At 38.0% G+C, this 27,659-nt stretch overlaps 1 protein-coding gene across 2 annotated transcripts in view; it reads right to left on the bottom strand.

The window, feature by feature from the left end:
- Nucleotides 1–27,578, bottom strand: part of ARMC1 (armadillo repeat containing 1) — a 32,319-nt gene extending 4,741 nt beyond the window's left edge. Inside the window, exons 1-4 of one of the 2 annotated variants that reach the window (XM_075416066.1) lie at nucleotides 27,438–27,578; nucleotides 25,016–25,219; nucleotides 20,752–20,843; nucleotides 1,792–1,981 (exon numbers count right to left, since the gene is read on the bottom strand). In XM_075416066.1, the coding sequence (XP_075272181.1) occupies nucleotides 1,792–1,981; nucleotides 20,752–20,843; nucleotides 25,016–25,207 (474 nt within the window). In that variant the 5' untranslated portion in view covers nucleotides 25,208–25,219; nucleotides 27,438–27,578. The remainder of the gene's footprint in view (nucleotides 1–1,791; nucleotides 1,982–20,751; nucleotides 20,844–25,015; nucleotides 25,220–27,437) is intronic. The other variant, XM_075416067.1, reaches the window with a different exon arrangement.
- Nucleotides 27,579–27,659: the final 81 nt, after the last annotated feature.

Below are 27,659 nucleotides of genomic sequence, written 5' to 3'. Positions count from 1 at the left end.
AATCAAATTTGATAATTAGATCTTAAAATAAAAACAGCCCCCCCACTAAAAAACAAACGACCTTTCCCCTCCCTTCGCAAAATAATCAATATCTACTATTTGAGGTTTCAAAATCCACAAGCATTTGTAGGATTTGCAATCATTCCTAACAGCAGCTTCTTGTTTCAAATCTAAATAACAAAACCCAGGTAAACTGAGAACACAGTGTTTACAACCCTGCATTTACTTACTATGCTTTTTAACACTCGTATGTGCTGCCTAATACTATTCCCAACTTAAGTAGCAAAAAACTGTTGAATGAAATTACGCTGCTTTTATTGTTCACTTCCTTCTCATCCCTCCAGTCCCAACTTACCGTGACATTTAAAATAGCATTGTAGGGAGGTTTAACTGCTGGGTGAACACCTGGAGTATCACTAACATTTCTTTAATCATCTGATGAAATACACAGCTACGTGCACTAGCCACCTCCAGCCAGCGCACAGTCAGATTTTTCATTTCTTAACAACGAGCTAAGAAAACACGCTGGTGTGTTCCAGGCAACTGCAGAAGCCTGCAGTTTTGCTCTCCGGAGCTGAATATCTACATGTCCTACGCTTTTTCAGAATACCCTTGCCTCAGCACTTAAAAGAGAAACTCCACAAATCCTGCTGAGTTCCATTTGTCAAAGAACACAAAGAAACACTTTTAAGATACGATCAGACTACAGCCAAGAATATCTAAACTCACGAAGTAGAAGTGGATGAAATTTCTTGCTTGGAGATACCTGTGAACAAACAAACCAACTACAAGCTTAAAAACAAAACAAACTTAACAGGACTGAATTAAAAAAACTTGAGAGCACGATGTTGACAAAGCACTGCCTTCCTAGACAGAGCAAGTGCTGGAAGGACAAAACTGTAAAAAATATTTACTTTGTGTAAAGTGAGCTAGAGCAGCATGTTATTTCTAAAGGAATTAACCATGGTCTTATGAAAACAGTACGACGGGTATGCTGTTGATAAACTTGGCCTGTGGACATGCTTACTTGGCAAAACGTAAAACCACAAAGCAAAGGATCAGGTTTGATCATTTAAAATGGGTACAAAACTGAAGATACAGAGTCCGGAGGGCACTTGTGGATAACATGCTTAAACAGTCTACATGCTGTTTGGCAGCCGTAAAAAGGCAAACATGGCCCTGGGGTGTTATCTACAGGGGTATGGTAGATAAATCCGTAGAAGTTATTCTGACATTACATAAAGACTCAGTGAGACCTCATTAACTCAAATGCCATTCTGGTCACTACAGCAGAAAAGATCCCACAGACAATGAAAAGATGTAGCAAAACCAGCTCAAAAAACCCACAGCATTTCTAAATTAAGGGGGGGGGGGGGGGGATCCAACAGCCAAATGTCGGAAATCTCTCATAACTAAAAAGAAACTTTTTTTTTAGTTTAACACACTGATACAACCACATGATTTCCTTAAGTGAAACTGCTGAAGGTACCTTATTTATTCCATTCTTTCTTGAAAAAGGGAAGAAAATTAGGAGAGGTGGAAACAGAACAGTTTAAATTTTAGAGTAATTAAAAACACACCAAGGAAACTGCCTTAAAACATCTTTAGATATTCTGAGTAAGCTAAATTTATGCAAAATTTTATACACATCTTATGATTCAAAAATACAATTCATAGAAATTGCTGACAATCGATGATGCTACAAAAGTAGCCCGAATACATTATTTTTGTGGGCAAAATGCATCTCAGTACAGCATGCCTTATTTAAATAAATGTTGAAGGTTTCCTTACCGAATCATCAAGGCCATCTATATGCAAAACCACTGTCTTGGCACGCTTATTTGTGCTGCCGAGGAAAAACTGCGCTTTCCGTCGGCGATAATTCATCTCATTCACACCGTCCACGTCTGACATGCTGGAAGACTGAAGGATATCATAGACTTCAGAAGCTAAAAGTTTAGTCTCTCCCGGTGTAGTGGTCCTTCAAGAAAAAAAGGATTAAGATTTGCAAATATTTGTTTTTACATTAGTACTCCAAAGAGCTGCTAATTACGTCCTTGCAACTGGAATACTCCACATGCTACAGAAATACTATTCTACAGTCAACACATAGCAAAAGTTTTAAAAATCCTTTCCCATACTATGACTTTTATGTCGATCTGTTAATTCTAATATTGTCATAAACAAATCTGTGTTCTCAAACAACACAAATACAGTTTACATCAGTTTGACAACTACAAACAAAACAAGGTAGATGCTCAGTACACCGCTGTTACTTTGTTCGTGTTGAGCTTTTTCTTTTTTTTAATCAAAAGATCTCCAACTGCCTTGTAATAACGTTTCATTTCCCACTTTCCTAGTTACACAATAAAATAATTTAGCTGTAGAACGATAATCTTTCCAAATGTTTTCTTCTCCAAAGTTATTGATCATTGCAGAATCCCAGATTTTCTTAAAGAATACAAAGGTTATTTCTGATTACACTAAAATTTATGGTATGAACTATATGATAGATTTTTTTTAGATAGAAAAATATAGATAATAGACAGAACATGATTGTGATTAATTAAAACTAATTTTAAAAACGTACTAATATAAATCTGTTGTCCAAATTCATCCCTGTTTTAATTATGCCAGTGATTTAAGGCTATGTGCTGAAGCAAAATTATTACTGCATAAACTTGCAATTAATCTTAAAATGATGAATGACAGCTTTGCTGCTTTGTTTAGCAAACACTAAGTAACTAACAACTACCTTTAGATCTTTTTTTTCCCTTTGACTTCCTTAATCACCATACACTAAACATGTTTTCCATCCTACCATATGGAAAAGCAAGAACACTGAAGCAAGCATGTTAGGACTTCTCAACTTGTGGGGGTCCCAGCTAGCCTTTATTTTCCTTCTCTCTCCACCTTGTTTTGAACAGCTCCCATTTGGAGAAGAAAATGTGAGTTCTTGTGATCATTCAGTACATTGATAGCATTCAAAGAAAAAAAGAAAAAGGAGTAATAAGCAAACAACCTAGGCTTAAAACAGCAAAGCATGCCAGCATACGTTCAATTCCACTTATATTAATTCACAGAAACAAGTACTCGGAACTCAAACATTTCAACTTCAACCTTTCATAATTTATTAAATAAAGTAAAAGAATAGCTGATAAAGCCGTACAAGCTGATATCCTGAGGCAGTAATAAATTAACTTGCGCAAAAAAGTGAAGGCTTATAAAGATACTAAGAAATTTATCCACCCATTAGTTTTGGCAAATTCTTTCAACAACAACAAAAATTCTGTCCATATCAAATGATTTACAACAGAAGACTTTTGTTTTGGTAAGTTTAAGTACAGTTAACTAAGCACAATATTGAAAATGTCACTATCCCACCTACAGCACCCACTATGCTGTTGGTGAGAGTTTTTGCTTGAATAAAACTGTACTATTTCATGCCAGTTACAAAAAAAAAAAATCCAGAAAGGCAAAAGAGAAATGAAATATACTTAATATAGCCATAATATCTATGCATGTATATACATACATACACAAGAGAATTTAAAGTTATCAATATGTCAGCAAATATAAAATATGCAAGCGCCTAAAATCAACAGTGATTTTCATACATGTTTTGTGCTCCCAACATTATAGTTGCCATAGTTCTTGGAAAACTTATGACCTAAGATTAACTGTACTATTGAAACAACCTGTTGATTTGAAAACACAAATTTAAATCTGCTCTTATTCGATAGAAGTATTCTAAGATACCCCTAAAACAAGTCTATACAGGCAAATGGTATGCATATGCACACACACACTTCAACAAGCTACTCAGATAATTCCCTCTATTTTTCCACAGAGAGGATTACTACTATCTATCACTATGTCACAGATGATAACTCTACTTACCCTCTTAGATTAAAAAAAAATAAAAATCCCAAACCCAAGATCTTAATCTTCTATAATCTGTTGCAAAATATATAACTGCGTAATAAGCAGCAGCATGAAACTCAGACACTACACTACAAGGGCAAGAACAACAGATGTCACATAAGAACACCAGACTTCAAAACAACTCCCAGTAAAGGAATAAGCCAGTTCTTTCTGCACTAATGCAATACTACACTTTCAGCAACTCAGTTAAAACAAAAAAACAAAGATACACAAAATTCCACACAAAGCCTTCTACAATTTATACAACAGCTATAAAGAGAATAGGAGCCTTAATATCAGGCTAGATATAAGGGTGACATTTTTTACAATGAGAGTGGTGAAACGCTGGATCAGGCTGCCCAGAGAAGTTGTGGAGGCCCCATCCCTGGAAACATTCATGGCCAGGTTGGACGGGGCTCTGAGCAACCTGATCTAGTGGAAGATGTCCCCGCTCACTGCAGGGGGGTTGGACTAGGTAGCCTTTAAAGGTCCCTCCCAACCCAAACTATTCTATGATTTTATGATTCTCTGATCTTTCAGGGAAGGGCGGGGGGAATCTATCTGGAAGTCAGTATAATAAACCCTCTCTATTGTAAAACCAAGGTGACATTCAGCGCTGACTCTGTTTCCTTACCCTGCTAGGGAAATAGTAGTCCCTAGTTAGAGCAGAGTAACAGTTGGTAAGAGTTGGTTACCACCACTTTCAGAGGCGGTAACATCTTACATGACTTCAGCAAGATTCAGAAGATGCCTGTCAGAAACACAAACCTTTAATTTTCACTGTCGTCTTGAATTCCTGTCATCCTAGATTGCTGCCTGTCCTTCCATTATGTTCACCCAAGGCTGGCTGTATAAGTAATATGAACACAGAATCCAAGTGACATGTGCTCTATCTGTCAGAAGAGGATACCAGAAATAGTTCTCATTTTCTTCACAATTAAAAATAACTTTAAAAACTTAAAAAGTATGAAAATTACTGGCTACAACTCCAAAGGTGGATGTGATGTGGGCTGAGTATGCATGCTTGGAAAGAATGCATAAGTAGCATACAGCATTATGGCTGTACAACCAGCACGTGACTTCAGCATAAACACAGCATCACTAATGATAAGAGAAGGGCCCCAACAAGCTTCCTGGCATACCTGCATCTGATGTAAAGGTAACATAGAAAGTCATGTTTCTTCCTTTAGAAAAAGCACAAAGGCTGAGAAAGACTGATATAGTGGATTTTCCCCTTCTGAAGAAAGACAAGATATAAAAACATTTATAAATATATATATATGTTGGTTTTTTAAAAATATATATGTGTGTGTATGTAAAAGACCACCTTATCCTTCTTAAAGCTATAATATTTTATATATCTATTTTAAAACAAACGTACATACATATACATATGTGTACATTACATACATACTCCTATATCAGACGAAACAGATGCAGCCATAACCCTGCTTGAAGTACAGCAGACCCTGTGCACAAGCACAGAAACCGTTACACGCTTTTCCTTAGTGGCACACATTGTGCTCTAAAGACCCATTAGCCAAACAGCTAACAAACATACTGTAACAGCGCTTCATTAGAGTGTTTCTACTGAGTTTATAAACTAGAGACAGGAGGTTTTCAAACTAAAGAGGGTATCTTTCTTTGCCAGAGATTCAATTACATCCCAGATTCTATCAAAAGGAGATTTGTGTAATTTAATTCCAAAAGTCTCACTTCTACAGAGATGCTGCTTTTGGTTGTACTTGCTCGGTTTGTCATCTTATTGGGGGTAGTGCACAAAGTTAAATACCCATTCATGAAATTTCAAGGCTCTTGATAATCTCCGAATGATTGCCTCAACTCCTGGCAACATGACAGAACAAATCTGGAAACCATTTCCTCCAGCCACATGAAGGACAAGAAGGTGACCAGGAATAGCGAGCATGGATTCGCAAGGAGGAAGTCATGCCTGACCACTCTGATAGCTTTCTACAATGAGATGACTGGCTTCGTAGATGAAGGGAGAGCAGGGGATACTGTCTTTTTACATTGTCTCCTATAGAATACTCATAGAGAAGCTGATGAAGTATGGACCAGATGAGCAGACAGCGAGGTGGACTGAAAACTGGCTGGATGGCCAGGCCCAGAAAGTGGTAATCAGGGCCATGAAATCTATCTATAGGCCAGTATCTAGCAGTGCACCCCACGGGTCAATACCGGGTCCAATCCTGTTCAATATCTTCATTAACAATCTGGATGACGGGGCAGAGTGGATGCTCAGCAAATGTGCAGATGACACAAAACAGTAAGGAGTGGCTGATATGCCAGAGGGTTCTGCTGCCATCCAGAGGGACCTCAGCAGGATGGAGAAGTGGGCCGACAGGAACCTCATAAAGCTCAGCAAGGGGAAATGCAAAGCCCTGCCCCTGGGGAGGAACAACCCCAGGCACCAGCACAGGCTGCGAGCCACCCACCTGGAAAGTAGCTTGTCAGAGAAGGATCTGGGGATTCTGATGGACACCAGGTTTGGACATGAGCCAGCCATGTGCCCTTGCGGCAAAGAAGGCGAATGGTATCCTGAGCTGCATTAGGAGGAGCATCGCCAGCAGGTGACAGGAGGTGATCCTGCCCCTCTGCTCAGCACTACTGAGGCAACACCATGAGTGCTGGGTCCAGGTCTGGGCTCCCCAGCACACATGCCAGGAAGTTCAACGATGGGTCAGGAAGATGAGTAAAGGGCTGATGAGAAAAAGCTGAGAGAGCTGGGACTGTTTGGCCTGGAGATGAGAAGGCTCAGGGCAGGGGAATCTTATCAGTGTAAATACCTGAAGGGAGGGTGCAAACAGGACGGAGCCAGGCTCTTTCCAGTGGTGCCCAGTGACAGGACCAGAGGCAACAGGCACAAACTGAAACACGGGAGCTTACCTCTGAACACCAGGAAACACTTTTTCACTGCGAGGACGACCAAGCCCTGGCACAGGTTGCCCATGGAAGTTGTGGAGTCTCCCTCCTTGGAGATCTCCAAAAGCTGTCCAGACAGTGTTCTGGACAAGGTGATCTAGGCAACCCTGCCTGAGTAGAGGGGTTGGACCAGGTGGCCTCCAGAGGTCCTTTCCAACCTCAACCATTCTATGAACACATACTAGAAATTGAGAAGTTATTACGTAAATTCAAACAGCAATTTTGTAAGTTAGGCTTTTACGTAAGTAAAGAAAAAATGTATTTGATTTTCCTGCCAACTACTCTCCTTACATATTGTTTTCCAAAGAGTTGTGCATGACCGCTTACGTAACTCTAATGCACCTGATAATTTAGAAAGACTGGAATATAAGCAGCTGTATAATTTTATTTTGATTTCAGAAATTTCCTGCTCCCATATTTAGACTTATGGTTCACTGCTCAGTCCTAAATTGTTTTATCTTAAGGCATCATGAACTAAAGGCAAGGCTAGATGGAAAAAGGGAAGTTTTGTTCCGAAAGTCACTAAACAATTTGCCAGTCGGTACTTCAGATGTTTTCACCTTCGCTTATAGCATGATCTTACTAGCCACAGTCATCACGGAAAAGTTATTGAGCTTATTAGACCCTACAATAACAATTTAGAAACATAATACAAAACTTAAAAATCCAATAGCTTACTGGTGCAAACATGATGCTGATTTTAGGAAAAAAAAATTTCTCCCTCAATCTACAGCTGAAAAACCTCTGTGAGAAGAGGGCAGCTATTGGTAGACTCTTTCTATCCTAGAACAGCCCACTCCCCGAAACTCTTAAGATCCAAGGAAAATGATATACAAGAACAGTACATTTGCTGTACACCACCTATACACACGTAATAGACACTTTCACATACACAGTACAGACAGACTGTCTGTACTATACGTATTTTCAGCATGCATGGCCCCACAAGGGAGTGGGCACGGCATACAGCCTTACAGCTCATGGCAAAAGGCTGTGCTGCAGTCCATCAGAAAAGGTGGACATGCATTGTATGGCTCATCATCATGCTCTTGCTCACGAGTACTTGGGAAACCAATACACAGAAAAATTAATATTAAGAGCAGGTCTGTAAAACCAAAGAAGTCTAGCAGTGGTGAACCCACAAAACTAAGGAAATAAATCTCAACCTTTTAAAATCAGTTCAGGTAAAATTTCCTGTTTTGACAGCTCAAGAAGTTTACATACTAATGGAAAAATAGTACCTTAAAGCATAGCTTAAAAAAAAAAAATCCATTACACAATTCAAATCTAATACATATGAAGAGTTTGAAGAATAAAAATGTCTTTATTATCCAAGTTAAAGCTCAGATATTTGGCAAGACCTCAGCTCAACCCCATACTAAATAACCTACCCATAAATTAAAAGTAAAAACAACTCAGATGTCACAGTCTTATCACAGAAAAATCCTAAGTGAGTCAGTGAAGGTAACAAAACACTGAATGCATCATTTTTTTTTTCTGAATAATAGTTTGAGAGAATCTATTTCTACAATGACCCAAGCACCATTCCAAAAAGTCTGAGAAAACTTATGATCACATAGCAGTAGATATTTTCACTTGATCCCAATCCTTTCCATACATGCAAGTACTGCCCCTATAAGGCAGAACTAATATTTTTCCCTAGGATCTTATGTAGTGATATCTTCAACCATGATTTTATTTCCGTAACGAACCTCATTCACTGCAATAAATGTAGTATCCTATATGACACAAAAAGAGCAAGTAAGAATTTAATGGATTGGCATGAATTCTATCTAAATACACTGTTGGGTAAATGCAGCTGTATTAGAAACCTTGAAGCATATACTTGGTAGAGATTTATCGGTTGACTTCATTATGGTTAAAAATGGCTAACAAATTGATATTCATGTCAAGTATGTCTTAAGACCATTGATGTATTTGTTTCCAGGTGACCAATTTCTTTCAGAGATCATTCTTCCAATATCTAAAGACAGAAATTGTCTCTAGCGCTAACTAAAGGGAGCAGTAAGCTGCTAAGAACTGCTATATTTGGTAATAGGGGGGTGGGAAATCACTAATCCTTGACTCTAGAAGTGAGACACAGTGATTGACATGGTTTTGATGAAAACTTTGAGCATGAATGACAAGCCTAAAGAAAGAGTATGGTATTAGAGAAAAAGCAATCTGTTTCAAGACAGTTATCTGATCTGGCTGTTTTTCTGGCTGTTCTGCTCCAGTGCCGGGGCAAGATTCTTTCTTATCTCCAAGAATGCTGCTCTTTCTTGTTAGCTTTTAGCACATCCCATGATATGGTGGGCTCACAAGCATATGGCTGCTCTCCTGATTCATTCCAGGCAATGGGCAAGTCATTTGAAAACAACTTGAAAAAGAGCATTACTTCAGCACACACTTTCTTACAGTCCCAGTATGGTGCTATTACCATGCTACCCATGACAGTACAGCTCAGTTCCCTCTAGCCCCAAAACACCCAGTAAAGACCAGATAACATTATACAGCAGTTGACAAAAAGGATTACCACCTGCTTTCTTAAAAGAAAGAAGTCAAAATCCTCAAGAATATAGACAGCAGGATCCTTACGTTGGCCAACAACAACACATCAAGCACAGTAGTGTGTTAACAATAGGAAAAATAATTCATAGGTGTAGAACAGGAAAAACAATAGAACCTGTAGGGCTGGGCAAGTTTGAAGTGACACACTGAGCTGCAGCACTATCAATCTCCAAATCCAAAAACCAAGCAGTTGGACTGCTCGATGAACCTATGTAAAGCCTGAGTGCAGCTGTGTTATGTGACTGCACTCCAATAGTATCAACCGCATGCTAGCTACACGTCACCTTTATTTACTCCAAGGCTGTCACACCATGGAAACAAGGCAAGGTCAGACACACTTTCCTAGAATGCTTTCTAGACCTGCAAGATGCCTGCCACTTGGCAAATCTTCCAGACTCTACTCGCACTACTAGCTGTGACAATTTGACCAGGAGAAACTAAACTAAGGAAAGTTTGGAATGGAACAAGGAAACCTGATGTCTTGAAGTTGATTTTGTACTAAACGAGATATATCACTGAAATCAGGAGTGAGGAATGGATTTCCCAGTGCCACTTCCAGCTCAATTTACATCACGTGCCTACTGACCCTGGAAATTTAGAGAAGCCTCATGTCAATGCTGGGATGTTCTGAAGACTGATGAAAAACAAAAAAAAAAGCCTGATTATTAAATATAAATTGTAAATCTGAGTACGATCTCATTAACTGCTGTAAAAACCAGTGACTGGCATATGATCTTAAACATTTAGCAAACTGAGTAATTACCCAAGCTTAGAACGTTTCCGTGATTCATTCTATTGTCCTCTGATCACAAGAAGAAAACGAACTTTCAAGAATGGGATAACAGATTTGAACATATGCCATATGTTTAACCCAGCTATTCATCCAAATTTGTTTAACTCTTGCTATTTATATGCTAAATGGAAGATCAACTTTTGATCTCCCACAGCTTGGTATCTACCATATGGACATATTCTCAATCTCAAAAAAAAAAAAAAAAAAAAAAAATTAAAAAAAAGGCCTGTTACTCAACTAACTCAAAAGGCTTCAGAGTAACATTTGCTAGACAAGAGTCTGCATAACAAACTCCATGTTGAATTTCACAGTAGCTAGTTCCAACATCTTGCCTGCTAATGAACAGTAATCATTTCATGGATTTATATAGCAGAAATCATGTTTATTATATGGCTTCAACAAACTGCATCTGGGTTAAAAAAAAGTCTGAAGGGTAACAACTCTCTTGGGTCATTTCTGGTGGAAGATACCCAATACTGACATTAAAAAGCCAGTCCTTCCCAGTAATAATGCTGTAGCGACCAGGTAGAAGCACTGGCAATGTTGGAATCACCTGAAGCATTTTAGGAACACCTTGAACATAGCCGAATACTACTTCTTGTATTACCAGCACACTAATAGCATTAAGTACATCATATAATAATATAGGATTATAGTATATAATTTTCTGGAAAATCCTTTTATGTCCTAAAAAAACCCACAGTTTATTTTAATTTTGAGAAATAAACTTCATCAGATTATTTCCCTGAAACCTACTGGAGAAAGCGAAAAAAAGGTTTGCAAACACACAGATAAAGGCTTCCCTAAACAAAACCTGTGTGAACAATACAAATTAAACTACAGCACTAATGCGTATCACAGAAAAAAAAATGCAGGTTTAGTCTGTGTACGTGTATCTGTGTGTGTAAACTTTGTATTCGACTCATTTGCTAATATAGTTCATATTAATCTATTCAGCAGAGACTTGAATTAGGTAACTTTGAAAGCAACAACTATTTAAACATCTTGATTTCATACTCTTCAACTACCTTTTTGTTGGCAACAGATTTTTTTTTTTAAAGCAAGCCAGTATTAGCAAATTCACTGCTAGCCAAAGGGACAGCAGTCATGCAAAACAGGCTGAAGCACACACTAAGGTTCCAAAAAAATTTTTTGTGTGAACTTGATGATGTACTAAGTAATTACAGTATGCACGAACAATTTTAATTTGTTTCAAGTTGTTTCAAGTTATTACATAGGACTTCCTACCTGCAAAATTAAATGGAAATCTTGCAGAAAAAAAATATTGTAGCATGTACTGCAAAACAACAAAGTATAAAAACACATTCCTGAATAGAAATACATCTAAGTCAGAATAACATATTCGCTTTGCATTAGTTGTTCCAAAGTAAAATTCACTTTCTTCTGAAACAACAGCTCCATTCAGAAACTGCTAATGAAGACTGTTTCATCACCACTATTTTTTGAAGCATTTCCCTTTGTGTCACTTACTGCCTGTAATACCCACGTGAAACTACGTAAGTTCTGATCTCACAGCAGCACCTTACTACACTTCTTGCTTGAGCAGCATTCAGGGTGGCGCGGAACACGGAGGGAGGTGGGAGGAACAAGGTAATCCAGACACTACTGGTTTAATAGAAGAAATCTGCAGTTGTTTTGGGACACTTAGCATGAAGGTCAAAGACCAGGGACAAGCATCACCTGTGGACAAGCTCACTGTGAACCAAAAGCAGCCATATGATACTAGCAAGGAAAGATAAGAAACCTCACAGTGCTAAGTATCTATCAACTCCCTTTTCACAGTTAAATGGCTCCAGCCTACCACACTGTCAATCTGCACCTGCAGTATGTACTACATACTTCACAACACAACTCGTTACTCTTATTTCAAAGCATCTTAAGTCTTCTTTGCTCTTTATTTTAGTAAGCTGTTGGCAGAAGTCAGCGTATCAAAGAACCTAGCTCAGCACTTTCTCTTGTACACTCACTGGTAACCAGTGAAGGTCACTGTATTCCTAAAATGCTTTCGACACCAGCTGATGACAAGGTTTACTGAGTGTTAAAGGCACCCTGTGTTGCCATTACTGTTCCTGACTCTTCTGCCAGTCCATTTAAATGTCTTCCCTCACACCTCAATACTGAACCCCAACACAAAAAGAGAAGATAGTTGCCTTTTGGCATGCCATGTCAGGCAGGTCTTGAGGCACCAAGTTCAGCATGATAGTACTTTTTTTCCTACCATACAGTCAGCAATTAGTTAAGGCCAGCTCAGCTTCTATTCTTTTTAATATATCAAAACACGCTCTGTAAAGCATTAAATTTTTCATAAATTTTTTATAAATCACTGCTTTGCAGAGTTCCATTATTTGTTTTAACATAAAGTCTGCAGAAAAAAATAGGAAGTAAAAACACCTTAAGCTTATACTGCTTTCTAAAACACTTAATTCCCTGCTCCAGCCAGCTTCTAAATAAAGAAGAAACTGGCTAAGACACTGAACACAAAAGGCTTTCATACATATGTATTTTTATTAGTTATTTTATACTTCACACACTTTGTTCCAGTGTTTCAAAGTTCTCTTTTTTAATTCTGCAATACTCATCACAACATTTCTTGCCTATAATGAAAAGCTACTAGTTAATTTTCTAACTTCCCAACCGATTTCTTCACATTTAAATACAAAGCACTCAAATCAATTATGATTGTGGCCCTCTCTCTGCCAAAAAAAGCAATGCCAGAATAATGCCTATTCACTCAGTAACAGGTACTAAAATTTCTTTTCCAGGTTTAGGAACCTGTGATTCGGTAACGTGCCTTTTCAGATACTGCACACAAATCACTACTGTAGAACTTCAGCACTTTGATGGTTAGGTAACAGGGCGTGAAACCTGCACTACTTGTTATCATTTTCTTAAGCCAGTCATTGTAACCCAGTTGAAAGTCATGATTTTGAAGGATTAACAGGTAGTCTCTAAATCTTACGGTACATAAATGACCAACTAAAAACACTGCATTACTTTGTTACCTCACTATTTGTCAATTAGTTAACTTGGAATTCACTAAATACCAAGAAAATTAAATATTTATATCAAAGAAAAGATATGAGAGAAACTGCTGAAATGCAAGAACTTTAGTGTCAGAGACGTACCAAGAAAGCTGTGCATTAACTGCAAGTGCTGCACAGAAACCAGTAACAAAAGCAGCTGGTCCACTGTTTCACTGAGAGTGCAAATATACTGAGCTAGTATACTAAAAGCTAGTCTATTGAACTAGTATCTTATTCAACTGGTATACTAAAAAGTCTATGGATGTACAGTACCAGAATTAAACTGAGACAGGTATCACATGATGAAAAGCCACCCAACCTGAGAGAGTCCTGATACAGATGCCACATACCAAGAGGAATGTTGTAAGGTAAAAGTAGTAGCTTGGACAGCAAAAAGTGAAACCAAACTGTATTCCTAACTGCAGTCAAAAACATTACAACAGGAATTACACACATGACAATGAAAGACATAACACAAAAAAGCCAAATCTAGAGGCTAACAACCACCTAAACTGTTGCATACAGAAACAGTACTGACTGTATAGAGCTCACTAAGCAAGGTGTGTGCAAGAAGAAACTATAGCTTCGTAATACCTCTTTGACTACAGAGACGTCCTGAGATTTAAAAAAAAAAAAAAAAACAAAACACAACATCAAAAGTAAATTGATCGAGTACATCTTGGAGGGCACAGGGCAGATCTTTCCACTTGGTAATGCTTCCACATTTTTTTCAGTGACCAACTCTACACACACAAACAAAAAACAGTAAGCCCATCCTAAATTGCATCTCTCAAAATAAAGGTTTAGAGCAGTTATTTATATGACTGCTAACTTATATTAACCCCTGCAAAATATAAACCCACAGCAGTATTTCAAAATTTAAATTATTAGCTACATTTGAACTGCTGGCAGTCAAGTTTTGGACTGTTCTTACAAACAACCTCCATCTTTCCAAGCCTTTAAACTTTATTTTCCTGATCTCATAAAAATCCTAACATTCTCTCTCAGAAAGCCCATAAGTCCAGGTTAACATCAATACTGTATAACTAGGATTTCACATCACTTCGTTACTCAACGCTTTTTGTGTTTTATTTATTGTTACCATTCGTCCCTGTGCCTGCATCTCTGTGTTGAAAGCATGACTTCCTACGTCCTTCATAACGCTAAATATACTATAGGAATACAAAAAGTCTTAAAAGATTTTAAAAACAATTGCTGAACTGTGAGAAAGTCTGAAGTCCCGTTAGTTTGCCATGACCCATGAGCAGCAAGAGCAAGAACTTTAACTGAGTACATGCCTTACTGACATAGGTAGCCTACAGCACTGAACCCATCCTCTCCTCAGCACCTCCACTCCTTCCTATATATAATCTCCTCCAAATACCAGGAAGCTGTTTGACAGACAAAAGGAGCATTCAGCCACTTGGAACAAATAACACTGTATATTTAAAGAGGACATAATGACGTTTCCTACATTCCCTAATATTTTATTGGGTTTTTTTGTTTTTTTCAGAGGATGCTTTTTCAAAAATAACTTCAAAATACAATCTATTTATGAAACTTGTAAGATTTACAAAATATACAATACAAACATTTCTTAAAGAAACTAGGAGTGGGGGAGGGGGATATTAAGCCACTTTGCTTAACAATGCTGAATAAAACAGCCTGCAGACACCTTCGTGCTGTGACCATCTATTATTAACAAGCGCACTGCTACAGCACTGCATAGGCTGGAGCCCTACAGCCCAAAGAGATCCACCAGCAATCAAGAGTGTGATTTTCTATAAGCACTTACCTTCTAACCGACAAAATTTAACAAAGTGGGTAAAACAAGGAGGCTTGGGAAAATAACAGGAAAAGAAAGGCCAGGAAAGTTAACATGGAACAAACAGACGTGTGTGTATTACTCTTGTTCCAGGTGATACACTGCAGTTTGTAAATCATTTACCAAACCAAAGTTCTTGGAACCTCCTGCTGACAGGAATATTTAAGACATAAGATAACCACGTTCTTCTCCCAAAACACAACTCCTTAGTACAGTATCACAAGTATGACAAAGTCCCAAAATAACTATGCAACAGAATCATGCTTCCCATTACCCAATCTCAACCATTTCTCAATTTTCATGTGTAAAAAAACCCCACACACCAAGGATTACAAAAAATAACACCACTGATTCAGTTATAGAAAAATAAAATCTCTACAGTCTGTAAAAAGCTATTTCCTTCTCCCTTGCAGATCAGAATTTAAGTATTCCAATCAACACGATAAATGTATAAATGCAGTAAATGTGAAAAGTTTACGGAATTTTTTAGCTGTAATTTTTCACAAAGTATTATCTTGAAGCCGGTTATGATATGGCAACATACCCTTCATCATCAGATATCCCTTTCAATATGCAGTTTGCTTTCTTGCTAATTAATACATGGCCTTTGCCCTGGCTTCCCCCAACCATTTCTCCTTTCTCACAAAGGAGAAAAAAAAAGTATGTCACGCTACAAAAATGAGAAAACTATTGGGATACTACATACATACTTACCAAATACTACCTGAAATACTTTTTTTGTCAGACATTATAAATTTAAACTTTGCTGGTTTCAACGAATAATTACATTTTTTAAAAGTATAGGTAATTAAGACTACCAAAAATTAAAATTGAGTAAGAAGCCATCAATTATATACTGCATGTATTTATCAGATCTGCATGGGACTCTAATTAAACACATATTAATTGCCCTAATCTTCTTAGGCAAGTAATAAATTGGAAGAGCTGATTAATGCACTGGATTTAGTTCAGCTTGTTAAATGTGACACCCTGGCAAAGGAAGACTATCTTGAAAAGCTCTTTCAGCTAAGTAATTGGAATTTTACTCTCCGTAATTTGCTGTTCCATAATAAGAGCTATTTAGTATATTGACACTACATCAGTTTTTTTTTTAATACATCTTAGTTATATTTAAACTACCATTATGCAGCTCATAAAGATTATGAAAAACTATGAACTTTGACCTTTACTGTCCATCAAAAGTCACTTTCACTCTGAACACAAATTAGTATATTTCCTTGTAGGCTATAAATCCTAATTAATTTTAATTCTAGAGGCTGCTAATAACATTTTATAAAGTCCATAAGGACACATTAAGTCCTCAATACAATTTATAAAACCAGCACCTAAACCAGTTTCCAACATTAAATAACTGCTGATGACTGCTGGAATACAACCAAACATCTCCAATGAGCGCAAATTTCTCCTCTCCTTTTTATCTATTTACACAAACACTTCTGCACATACACTTACCAGTACTCAGTCACCTAGCAAGGAAGTGAAAGATTTTTGTGATAGCAATGAAGCAGTATCAGCCATAAAAAAAGATCAGAAAACTGCAGGCAGGGATTTTAAAGGTCTGATTTCTCTTCAACACACCTACTATTTCTAGTTTATAATATGGAAAGGTGCATCAAGCTTCACTTAAAAATAAGCAGATGTGAACAAACAAACAAGAAATCTCACTTGCTAAGGAAAAAAACAGCAAGTATAGAACAGGGCAATAGAAATTTTTGTAGTTGAAAAATCTTTTGAAGTATCCCATGAAACTTTAACAGCTTATCATATGTCCTAGAAAATGTAGAATGTATAAAGCCTTTCATATGAAGTATCTCAAGAAAGTCATACATGTTCCAAATCAAGTTCAGGCTCAAAAAACCCCCTACATATATAAATATCTCACTGCCTTTTTATTCAGTACTCCTCAGAGCTGACATTTCATATTTCTTCTCTAGAGCTTATAAGCTCCAGTCTCTACATCTAAAATCTGTTAACACTTCTGTTAGTAACAGCTAGTGTTCATACGTCTTGAAAATCACTGTCACAGTGAACCTAAAACCTACCCTTTGTTCCTGTAGTATCAACTAAGAAGTCAGTTAAACATTTCATTTTAATCAGCAAAATGATTTTCACAAATGAGTTATAATGCTTATTATAAGCAAATACCAAAAAGCTGATCAGAAAATACTAGGGGACTGGTAAGTCATTAACTGAGACATGAATGTACCTCAAAGAACTACAGTTAAACTTTGATGTCTCTCAAATATTTCCCACCAATTTTCCACAATGCAATAGAGTATAATTTACTGTTTATCACTGGATAAACAGGTGGCACTCAATTTCAACTCTCATCCTCAGTAATCTTACAAAGGAAATAGTACTCTACCTTCACGATAACGAGTCTAAACAAGTGGTATATTCTTCTTCCATTGGTTGTGTATCACTTGCAACAAAAGGGTTTTGGCCTATGCCTGAGGCTCCCATGTACTATTACAAGAAATCCTAAGCAGCAAACCAACTCCAACTATTATCCAGCTCATGGCATCGACCATTTCAAGGTCTGTTAGACTGGTTAGCTGTAGGCAGATTACAAGAAGAAGTTCCACACCTGAACGTGAGGTCTCTAATACAGAGTCCTTCAAGGCTCATAAAAAGACACTCACATGATGAGAAAAGCCCTCAAATTTCAAGATTTACATAACTGAAAGCAAAAGAGAACTTGAATTCTAAACAAACTCTTGACTTCTTAAGCACAGTGTGAGTTCAGCGCTGCTGAACATCAACTCAAGTCCGAAATATGACAAATATTCAGCTTGCAACTTGCCTCTGTGCACACGAGCTCCAATTCATTGCTTGAAAAGACGTAACACAGCTTTATCAGTGGCAGAATACAGTTTGTCACGATTCACTACCGAAAAGGGAAAGCCACTGGATATTATTCAGTGAAGTGAGAAGTCAATGAAAGTGAACAGTGAGAGTTATAAAATCCTTGATGAAAGGGAAAGATTCAGACCACAGGACGTGCTTAACTCATCAAGAGCAAAAGGCCAGTGACTACAACTTCCGGTCCAGAAGATACGGGGTTCTGTCTTGCTTGAAAGAACTGTGCAATAACTGGAAAAGCAGAATACTGACCGAAGTTCATATCTCTTTGCATGATTTGTTTGCATTTTCATAACACATCACAAAAAAAAAAATCTACACCTCAAATTAAATTGTGGAAATAATAAAAAGATTTTAGATTAGATAAAGCGATGATCTAGATACAGAGATTCTGGAAGGTACACTGAAACGCACAGCATGTAGTCATTAAGACTAAAGCATTTATTACTGCATTTATTAATGTTTAGTTTCAGTTCAAAGGAATACAGTATCTTCTGGTAAACTGAAAACACATTAAAATCTAGAATCTGCCCTTTGTAAAGCAAATCTGAAGACGGTAGAGACCTTGTTTTCTCCCCTACAGACCTAACAAAAAAACACAACCCCAAACCACTGGGGTTTTGTGACAAAAATAGTTCTACATCTATCTTCTCAGCACTTTTCTACCATCTTTCTCCATTTTTCTGCAGGCGATACAAAACTTAGCTTCAGCATTTCCTGTCAACATTAAAGCCTAAAATCCTGACAAGCACATGACAAAGTCTTGTGTTTGAAGATGCTATGTATTTAAATTTTCATGATCTCACACTTTCCAAATGTTACAAGCATACAAATCAAATGTATGTTCTTAGTCCTGCCAAAGAGCTTTCTAGACAAAAAGAACACCTACAAGATTTTCAGTTTTTACTGGCTTATCTCTCCATTTCCGCACGTTTCTGAACTTCACACTCTTTTGGTCCTTAAAATTGAAACGCAGAAAAAAAATGCTGCTTAAGAGGTTGCCATAAAATTCTTTGAACTAAAGTTTTAATTATGACTGTTTCCCAAGTAATATTTGTAAGCTGCAGAGACAGATAATGAACTACCATTCCCCTTTCAACAACTTCTTAAGGATGTCTCTGTGCTCGAAATAGACATGTAATCCATACTAAAAGTTCTTCTCAAATACATGCTTCTGTTATTACCCAAACATTTCAGTTCTTATTATAAAAGTAACAAGCAAAGACTTCTGTGTATTTTAACTTAATTATGCCTGTCCTTAAAAAAAAGTGAATAGTGTAAGACTTAATTCTATATTTCCCCCCATACATCCTATTAAAAACACCATTTTAAAAAGTTGTAATTATTATATTATTCAAAAAACCTGAGAACTCTTCTGAAATCTTGTGATTTAGTTCATCATCCTATTTCAGACATGTGTTTCACATCCTTGTGTTTTATGTAACTGGTGAATAACAAGATGGTATTTAGGCATAATGCTGAATTTCATGCCAATACACAATCTTGTTAGTTTCAGCAGAATTAATGAAGTACTTCAAGGTAAACAGTTTTAATCTTTCTTAGATCACATAACACATAGGACTTGCGAACAGACCAGAATTTCCCCTCCAGTTCTTCAGGGTCACACCTTTAGATAAGCAGTGGCTGAGGGAGAGATACAGTAACAAAGGATACACCACCAAAAACTGAAGGGGCTATGGGATGAAGGAACTAGCAAAGTCTAGCCTTGATTTTTTTTCCAAAAGAAACTTGTAACTTATACCACAAGCGACACATTAGAGATTCAACTAACATATTAAAGATTCAAAAGTTTTCCACCTGAATCTTTAATATACAATTTTACTTGTGTTTCATCCCTTTCTAAATAATTGTTTTAAACATTTGTCTGAGATACCTCAGTGCAGCAATACGACTTTTCTCCTCCCTTGCAGAACAGTGCCTTACATCTGAAAAGTCCAGTTAACTAGAGCGCTATCAAACTGCATGTAAAAGAATCACCTTTTGATAACTTAATGGCAAATTAATTTTTGCTATGACAGACTAATCTGTGAAGGAGGTTGGGGGTTTTTTTGCTAATAATGATTCATCTTAGCTCATCACATTAATTCCTATTGATAAGTGCTCATATGCATCTTCTCCGGTGTGCACATACCCACAGGTGCTCTAGTATTCAGGACTCAACAGTTCACAATCTTAACAAAGCTGAAGTTGCAAATTCTAAGAGACATAACCGGCTGACACATTCTGCAAAGAAATCAGAGACCACTATAAATCTCACTAACTTCTACTCCACCTGCAAGATGTTACCTCAACACAGCACTGCAGATACACACCTTCAAAAACACACTGAAACAAATACATTGCATATACAATTTCCCTTCCCAAAGGTGGGATTCAAAGAATAAATGTGGCAGATGCCAACCAATTTCATTAAATGCACTAGTGTAAGGCACCCTTATACAATGATGAGAAGAATTATAAGAGAACCGAAAGGGAAGAGACAAAATTAGTTACCTGTAACAAGGGCAAGAAATCTGTTGTTTGGCAAGTGACTTTCAAACGAGCATTTCTTGCAGACTACGGTCTAATTACTTTGCTACACTGTAAAATGAAAACCTTTAATCGCTTACATATTAAATATGAAATAACTTCAACAAGGAGGAATGCAATATTAAAAATTTGCTATTCAAATTCATAGTCAGTCTCACTTTGCATCAGAATGTCATGTTTACACTGTCTTTGGATCCAACAACCCATCATAAACTTACTTTTGTATTACATTCTGTAAGCTGAGCATCATACCCAGTTCACTTTTCATCTTTTCTCTGTTGGCACGGCACTCTGCCAAGTAACGGAGAGCCTAAAAGAAAGAGGGCCACAGCAAATCAGCAGTACGTCCAGTACATTATCGTTCATTTTTATTAGTGTACCTCTGTAAAACATTCACAGGGTGAGTTCTAATAAGATGATAAAGACTATTCTCACTTACTGTGAACAACAAAAAAATTGTTTATTCTTACAAATACACAGAAAGCAGAGAATGTCTAATCTATGAGAAAAGGTTGAGAGACTGGGTTTGTTTATACCAGCTAAGAGAGTCTAAGGGACAATCTAACAGCTGTCTACAACTACTCAAAAAGCCTTTATGAAGATGATAAAGGCAAACTTTCCTCTACAGCAGCAGACAATGTAACAAGGGGGAGCAGACACAAATTGCAGCTTGGGAAGTTCAAGTCAGATATTACAAAGTTTTTTTCACTATGAAGGTAGTTCAATACTGGAACGGATGACCTAGTGGAGACAAAGCTACAACTGATCTGACTGCTAGTGACAGTCCCAATTCAAGCAGGAACCTAAAGCGAACGACTTCCAGAAGTCCCTTCCAACAAACATTTATGTGATTGAGATCTAAAGTAATTTTTATACACTATGCTTCCAGTATAATTTCCATCAATTCTATGGGCTCCCCCAGAAAACTCACCACCACCAAGTTTCTACTGTCCACAGAAAGAGGTCTACCACATTTATAAGCTTTTTGGAGACTAATTGCGATATTCATCACTCCATGCAGAAATAAGAATACAAGCAGCAGCAAGCTGCTTAGGTTATTGTTACCTAAACTGGGAATTTACACTTATTTGTTGCCCAAGGTTTTGTTTATTTGACATTCAAGGGAGACTCTGCACAACTTCACACTGCTGAGCCCAGTCAGCAACTGTGTATTTCCATGATCCTCCTAACGCAATACTCTTCCAGTTAAAATGTCAGTCCTCCTTTTCATGAGACATCTATTGTTAGCGCCGACAGACAAAGTTTTCTTAGAAGAAACCTCCAGAGGTGTACTGTGCATTGTGCTTTAATCAGTGTTTTATTGACATAGGTACAAGAACCACACTTGCAAAATCCCACAACACACAAATGCAATGGTTTATAAAATGGGTTTTGTGATGGAAAGGTTCAGAAGTGCACCGCTTCTTTAAATGCAGTCATGTAATAGCTATGCTGCTCAATAGCTACTCTAAAAATAACATGCTCCTTAATCCCTTCAGAGATAGAGAACTAATTACCTGGGGTTGTTTTCTAAATAATCTTCAGCACTTATTGGGTAAAATTCAAGGCCATTTGATTACCTTTGAAGAAATTCTGGCTACATTCTGGCATGATAAAAACTCCAAGTGTGATTTTCGCTATTTCCTGATGTGGATTGTATCAAAAAAAGCAGTTTATAGATGTTGTATGAATGAATTTATTTCCTTACTTTTCAACTATGGGGAAATACTTGAATGATAGCTCCGAACAACTAATGTTCACGTTAAGAAATATATCGTTACTGGTAGAAAGAGTTTCTCATTTTTATTAGTCTCTGTTCGAGCAATTTAGCAAGTACATAAGATCGTTGGACAAAGAAAGATTCATTCTTTTAACAGCTAATTATTTGAGTCAAGACATAGGCAGTCTCTTTTCCATCTGTCACATACTCTTTACACAAAAAATTAACTTCCATTAAAACAAGGCCAAAGACAAAGACACAACTTAAGTGACCTGACTTTTCAACACTAGGAATAGCTATTCCTGCTGCCCACCATGGGAGATGCAGAGCCCATCACCTTCAAAGAACTGAGATCATTTATGCTTATTGAACCACAGACTACTGAAGGCATAAGGAAGACTTTGGCTCAGCCTCTGTCCAGCAAAACTTATGTACATTAGCTTTAAGCTCATAAGTAATTTCATTATAATCAATAGGACTATTGCCACCCTTGAATATAAAAATACACTGTTGTCAATTTTAGTAACAAAAGACACCTTTGATGTTTTGTAAGTGAAATGTTAATGTAGTTTCTTAACTTCAGAGTCCTGTTTTTGAAAATTTTAGTCCAAATTTAAGAGACAAAAATAGCATTGCTTGGGTTACTTCTGATTTTTTTATTTAAAACATTCAAAACTCATAGCATTTGAAGTGCAACACAAAGAACTCCTGGAACCAAAACTAGAGAAAACTATGTACACCACTTCTTGACCAAACAGAAGAAAGGACTGAACTGAAACTGCACATTGGGAGGAATACACCTTCCCTGAAAGACTGTACAACATATCAAAAAAGTTAAACAGGGAACTATTACGATTCATACAAATTATTTGTAATTTCAGATATAGGAATCGCAGAATAATACAGTAAGAAATTTAAAGGCAGTGCTCTACATCCTTTTATTAGGTACAGACTTCATGGAGAATCCTTACATTTAATCATTCCCATTCAAATGGAAGCACCTTTTTAACAAATGAGATGGCTAGAAAAAACAAAATCAAAACAAAAAGATCTTTCAGAATGGAAAAATATAAAAAATGAAGACTAGAAAGTTATCAGCAAAGCTATGAAAAGCTGCAGAACCTGAGAGTTTGAAGAACTCATGAACACAAGGAGTCTGAGCCGCAGACAAAAACACGTTTTCACAGCAAACTGATCCATTTCTGACTGCAGCCAGGGTCCTGGGATATAGCATGGTCTCCTCTAAATCCTGATTCTTAAGCCACTCTAACTACAGGTTATCACTAAATGGAACAACACAGACGTCTCCTGTTCCCACACAAGAAGATGTCCTTACAACAAAACTCGAACAGTATCTGGGGCTGTGGAACCACACTGCAAACTGGATTAGCCCTCATCAATCTGACATAGTCAGACCTTTTTATGTAGAGTTAATTTTTGTAACATGATCACAGACTGCTTACATATCTTGTGCAGGGAGTGAGAATACACAGCCCCGAGGAGCAAATAAAGGAAAAAGAGAATGAGACAGCCAAACAAAATCCTCTTCTAAGACTACAACTTAAGAAAACTGTGCTGGAAAGAAAACCAATGCAACGTATTCCCAAGAACTGTAAACTCAAAGTTCTTCCAGTGTAGAACATTATAGTCTGGCAAATGCTATGGCAAGGCTAACCTAAACACCAATTAGCAGGACACAAGTCTCCTGGATGATGGAACCTCATTCCCTGAGCCCAGAAGAGTATCAGAGACATGAAATAATTCCAAGTCGTCCACTAATATCCACTATGAAACTAAAACAAATTAAAAATACAGAATTACGGTAAAGAGAGGCCTTAATGGTATAAAGAATAATGTGTACTTGTATGTAAAAAGCAGAGCACTTTATTCTTTAGTTTCACACTGTTTAGAATTCCATGATGACACAAAAATGGAAAAAAGAGAACCACATAAATTTTAGTAACTTCAAAACTTATTAGAAGAATTGAATTAGACTTGTAGCAAAATCTTGACTTCTGTTTGTCCTGTTTCTAAGCAAGAAATACACTTTTCCAAGCTAGTATTTAGATTCAGGATGAGATATCAGGACTTCAGCATTTATGATTTAGAACAACAAGCAACCGACAAGAGCTGAAACAAGTTGTATTAGATATTACTAAATTTTGGGTTCTTTTCTTGGGTTTTGGATGGGTTTTATTTGTTTAACACCATGAGGGTGGTCAAATACTAGAACAGGGTGCCAGACAGGTTAGGGAATTTCTATCCTTCAAGGTGTTGAAGAATCAAGCGGACACAACCCTGAACCATGATCTCAGTATACTTAATTTTAGCACAGGATTGGATCACATCACCTCTAGAGGTCATTTCTAACCTAAGTTATCCTATCATTTTAATTTTTATTTTTTCCCCCCACAATATGAATGTTGAATCACAGTGTATATTTACCAAGCTCCATGACTTCATCTTAAGAAAGAGATTTAAGGGCGCTTACCTCCCTCCACACAAAAAGTGAAATAGCTGTATTAGAGAAAAAATGCAAAGTAAATTAACCTCTTCCAAAAAAAACATACATTCCCCTGGAATAATGTGTCACTGGTAAACAATTTTTGAGATGCATGTTTTTTTTTAAAAAAACACATATAATGAATAGCAATATAACATAAAATGAGGTTTTATTTTCTACATTTTTACTTGTTTAAAGACTTATTAACAAAGTTACAAACTGTCCTACTGATACACAAGTTTATCTCCAGAACACTTACTAGTAAAGCTGAATGAACAACTGGAGGGTTGGGATGGTCCAAAAACAGAATAAGACCTGGCAGGCATCCTTGATCCTGAACAATGGCCCGTCTGTTCAATGGGTCAGCTGCTAGATCTCGGAGTTGGTTAACTACAGATAGTGCATCAGGCTCCTCACTCATAGTAGAATTCATTTTTTCCGCACCATGCATCCAAAATACCTGCTGGAAAAAAAACCCCAACCAAATTCTATTACTACTACCACAACATTTATCATGAATTAAAATACAGGTAAGACAAAAGCATAAAGACACTGATTTGTTACAAGCATAAAAGTATAAAAAAACCCCAAGAACTAGAATTCAGTGAATATACAAACATGTGAATCTTGAGATTTGTAAACTGGAAATCTAAACTTCCTATGCAGAGAACAAGTAGGTTTGGTTAATAATATTTTGATTTGTGTCCTATATATAGTTTCAGACCAGTCAGCCTTTGCGGGAGTTTGTGTGGATTTTTTTTTTTTTACACTGCCAACAAATATTTCCAAGAAATCCAGTTTTCTCACAACAAGGCACCCTAGAAGTTTACAAGCAGTCTTCTGCATAAATATGTGTAAAATCAAAATACGTACTATCAGACTACCTTTAGCAATAATCAAATCTTACACAAAAATGAACCAGGAAAGCCACCAAAACATTAACACTGCATCAAGAACAGTGAGCATTAAGTTTTAATCTGGATGTATATATCAAATAACCAGTGTAATGCCATACTCATTCAAAGGCAAAGAAGGTTTCAGAGAGTAGGTTTTGTTGTTTTTTTTCTTTTTTTTCTTTTCACTAGTACCCTCTCAATAAAAAGCAAGAAAGCAGGTCACGCCTTGCTTCAGCTGAAGTCCAAGCCACCGTATCAATTTCAAAGGAGACATGTGTCAGCTTGAGAGTATCAGATTCCAGAGTTGTTTAACAAGGAATAACTACTTCACAGGCAACAAAAGCGTAAGTTTACTCAGAGAAAACGCTACATCTTGGTGCAAAACACTAGTTTCCTTCAAAAGGCTGATTATGTGCCTCCTACACTAAATGCTAACTGTGGTCCTGGTGTTGCCAGTACCAACTCATGTTTTTAAGGCACAGAAGCATGAGTAAATATGTATTGTTACTTTGTGTTGTCTCATTTTTCCCCTGCATAAAAATAAAACAAATTAAATTTTTAAGTGGTTGCATTCTTTTAACATCTTTTTCCAAACAAATAATGTTGTACAAACATTACAGTATTTTCTTACTGAAGGTAGGCCTTTCAGCAACACAAATTAATCATACTCATCAAAAATAACAAACCTCAAATACGCATTTTAGTTATGATAATTTCTGACATTTTCACATAGAAAAAATGCTGCTAATCTCTAAGTTGCTGATCCGTCCTTCGGGAAAGAGCTGCTCATGTGAAAAGTACACGTCAATGGTTAGTCTCCAGGCTACTTTTCTTGACTATCACAAGTCCAAAAGAGATCAACTAGGAGATGCAGCAGCTCAACTAATAAACAGTAATTTATATTTCCACGGCAGACAACTTCAAATTAAAAAAACAAAAACCAAAAAAACCTGTCTCAAGTATTATTAATTACTTTTCATAGCTGGCAAAGGAACTTATTCAAAACTTAAAAATCACGTCAGTTGTGGAGCTGATGCTAACCGATGGACGCCGATGCTGACTTCCACTTCTGCGTCCCAAGCACCAGATCATACCTACAACTCTCTCCATCCTGACCACCTTTTGCCTTTTTCCTATCTCCTGAACAAGCCTGAAGCCAAATTTTACCCCCCTCCTATGCCAAGGGACACACTCCTGTCCTCCCCAGACCTTCTCCCTCTCTCCTCAGCCACAACTGAGGGACAACTGAAGTCCTCATCCTCTCCATCACCTACAACAGCCAACGTTATGAAAACTAGGATCCCTAGCAACTTTTTATGAAAAAACAATTAAGCTGTCTCAAAAGTTTTAAGAAGTTTTCTAGGATTTGGGGGTCCTAGCAGAGAAGTTCGCCACGCGCCGGCCCTCTTCTCCTTGCAGCTTGGAGATCAAACCTTAACAAAGGCACCGCGGACCTCTCCGCCGGCCACCCCTCTTCGCTCCTGCGTCCTCCCCGGGGAGCCCCAGCAGAGGAACCGCCACGCCTCACGCCTCCGCCCTCAGGCCGAGTGTTCCCTCAGCGGCGGAGCTGACAGCCCGGCTGCGACAAGGCCCCGGCGCTCAGCTCCCGGGCCCCTCGTACGCCGGAGGGACAACTCTCCGGCGAGCGGCCGACGCCAGCTCCGGGACGCGCTTAGGGAAGGCAGGAGGGACCGCGGCCGCCCCCCTTTCAGAGCCATCCCGCCCTTCCCCAGCGCCCCCCGCTCCCCCCCGCCGGCGCGGCCTGCCCCCTCCCCGGCCCCGTACCGCCGCAGCAGACGTCCCCGGCCGGGAAGCTCAGCCCCGCGCCCCCATGGCCCGCGGGGGCGGCGCGGCCTGCGGAGGGCGGCGGGAGGAAGCCGGCAGCAGGGCCCGCCGCGCACGCACCTCCCGCTCCGACCCGGGCACCCCACGGCGCCCCGCAACCCGATTGCCCACGCCTCTCCGCCACTCGCGGCGCGCTTTGTTCCGGGCGAGGCGCTATTGGCT

Source organism: Opisthocomus hoazin, chromosome 3, assembly GCF_030867145.1.
Source record: "Opisthocomus hoazin isolate bOpiHoa1 chromosome 3, bOpiHoa1.hap1, whole genome shotgun sequence".
In the NCBI taxonomy this organism is placed as follows: Eukaryota; Metazoa; Chordata; class Aves; order Opisthocomiformes; family Opisthocomidae; genus Opisthocomus; species Opisthocomus hoazin.
Note: the sequence above shows the minus strand (reverse complement) of the source record. Positions and strands in the feature narration are given on the sequence as shown.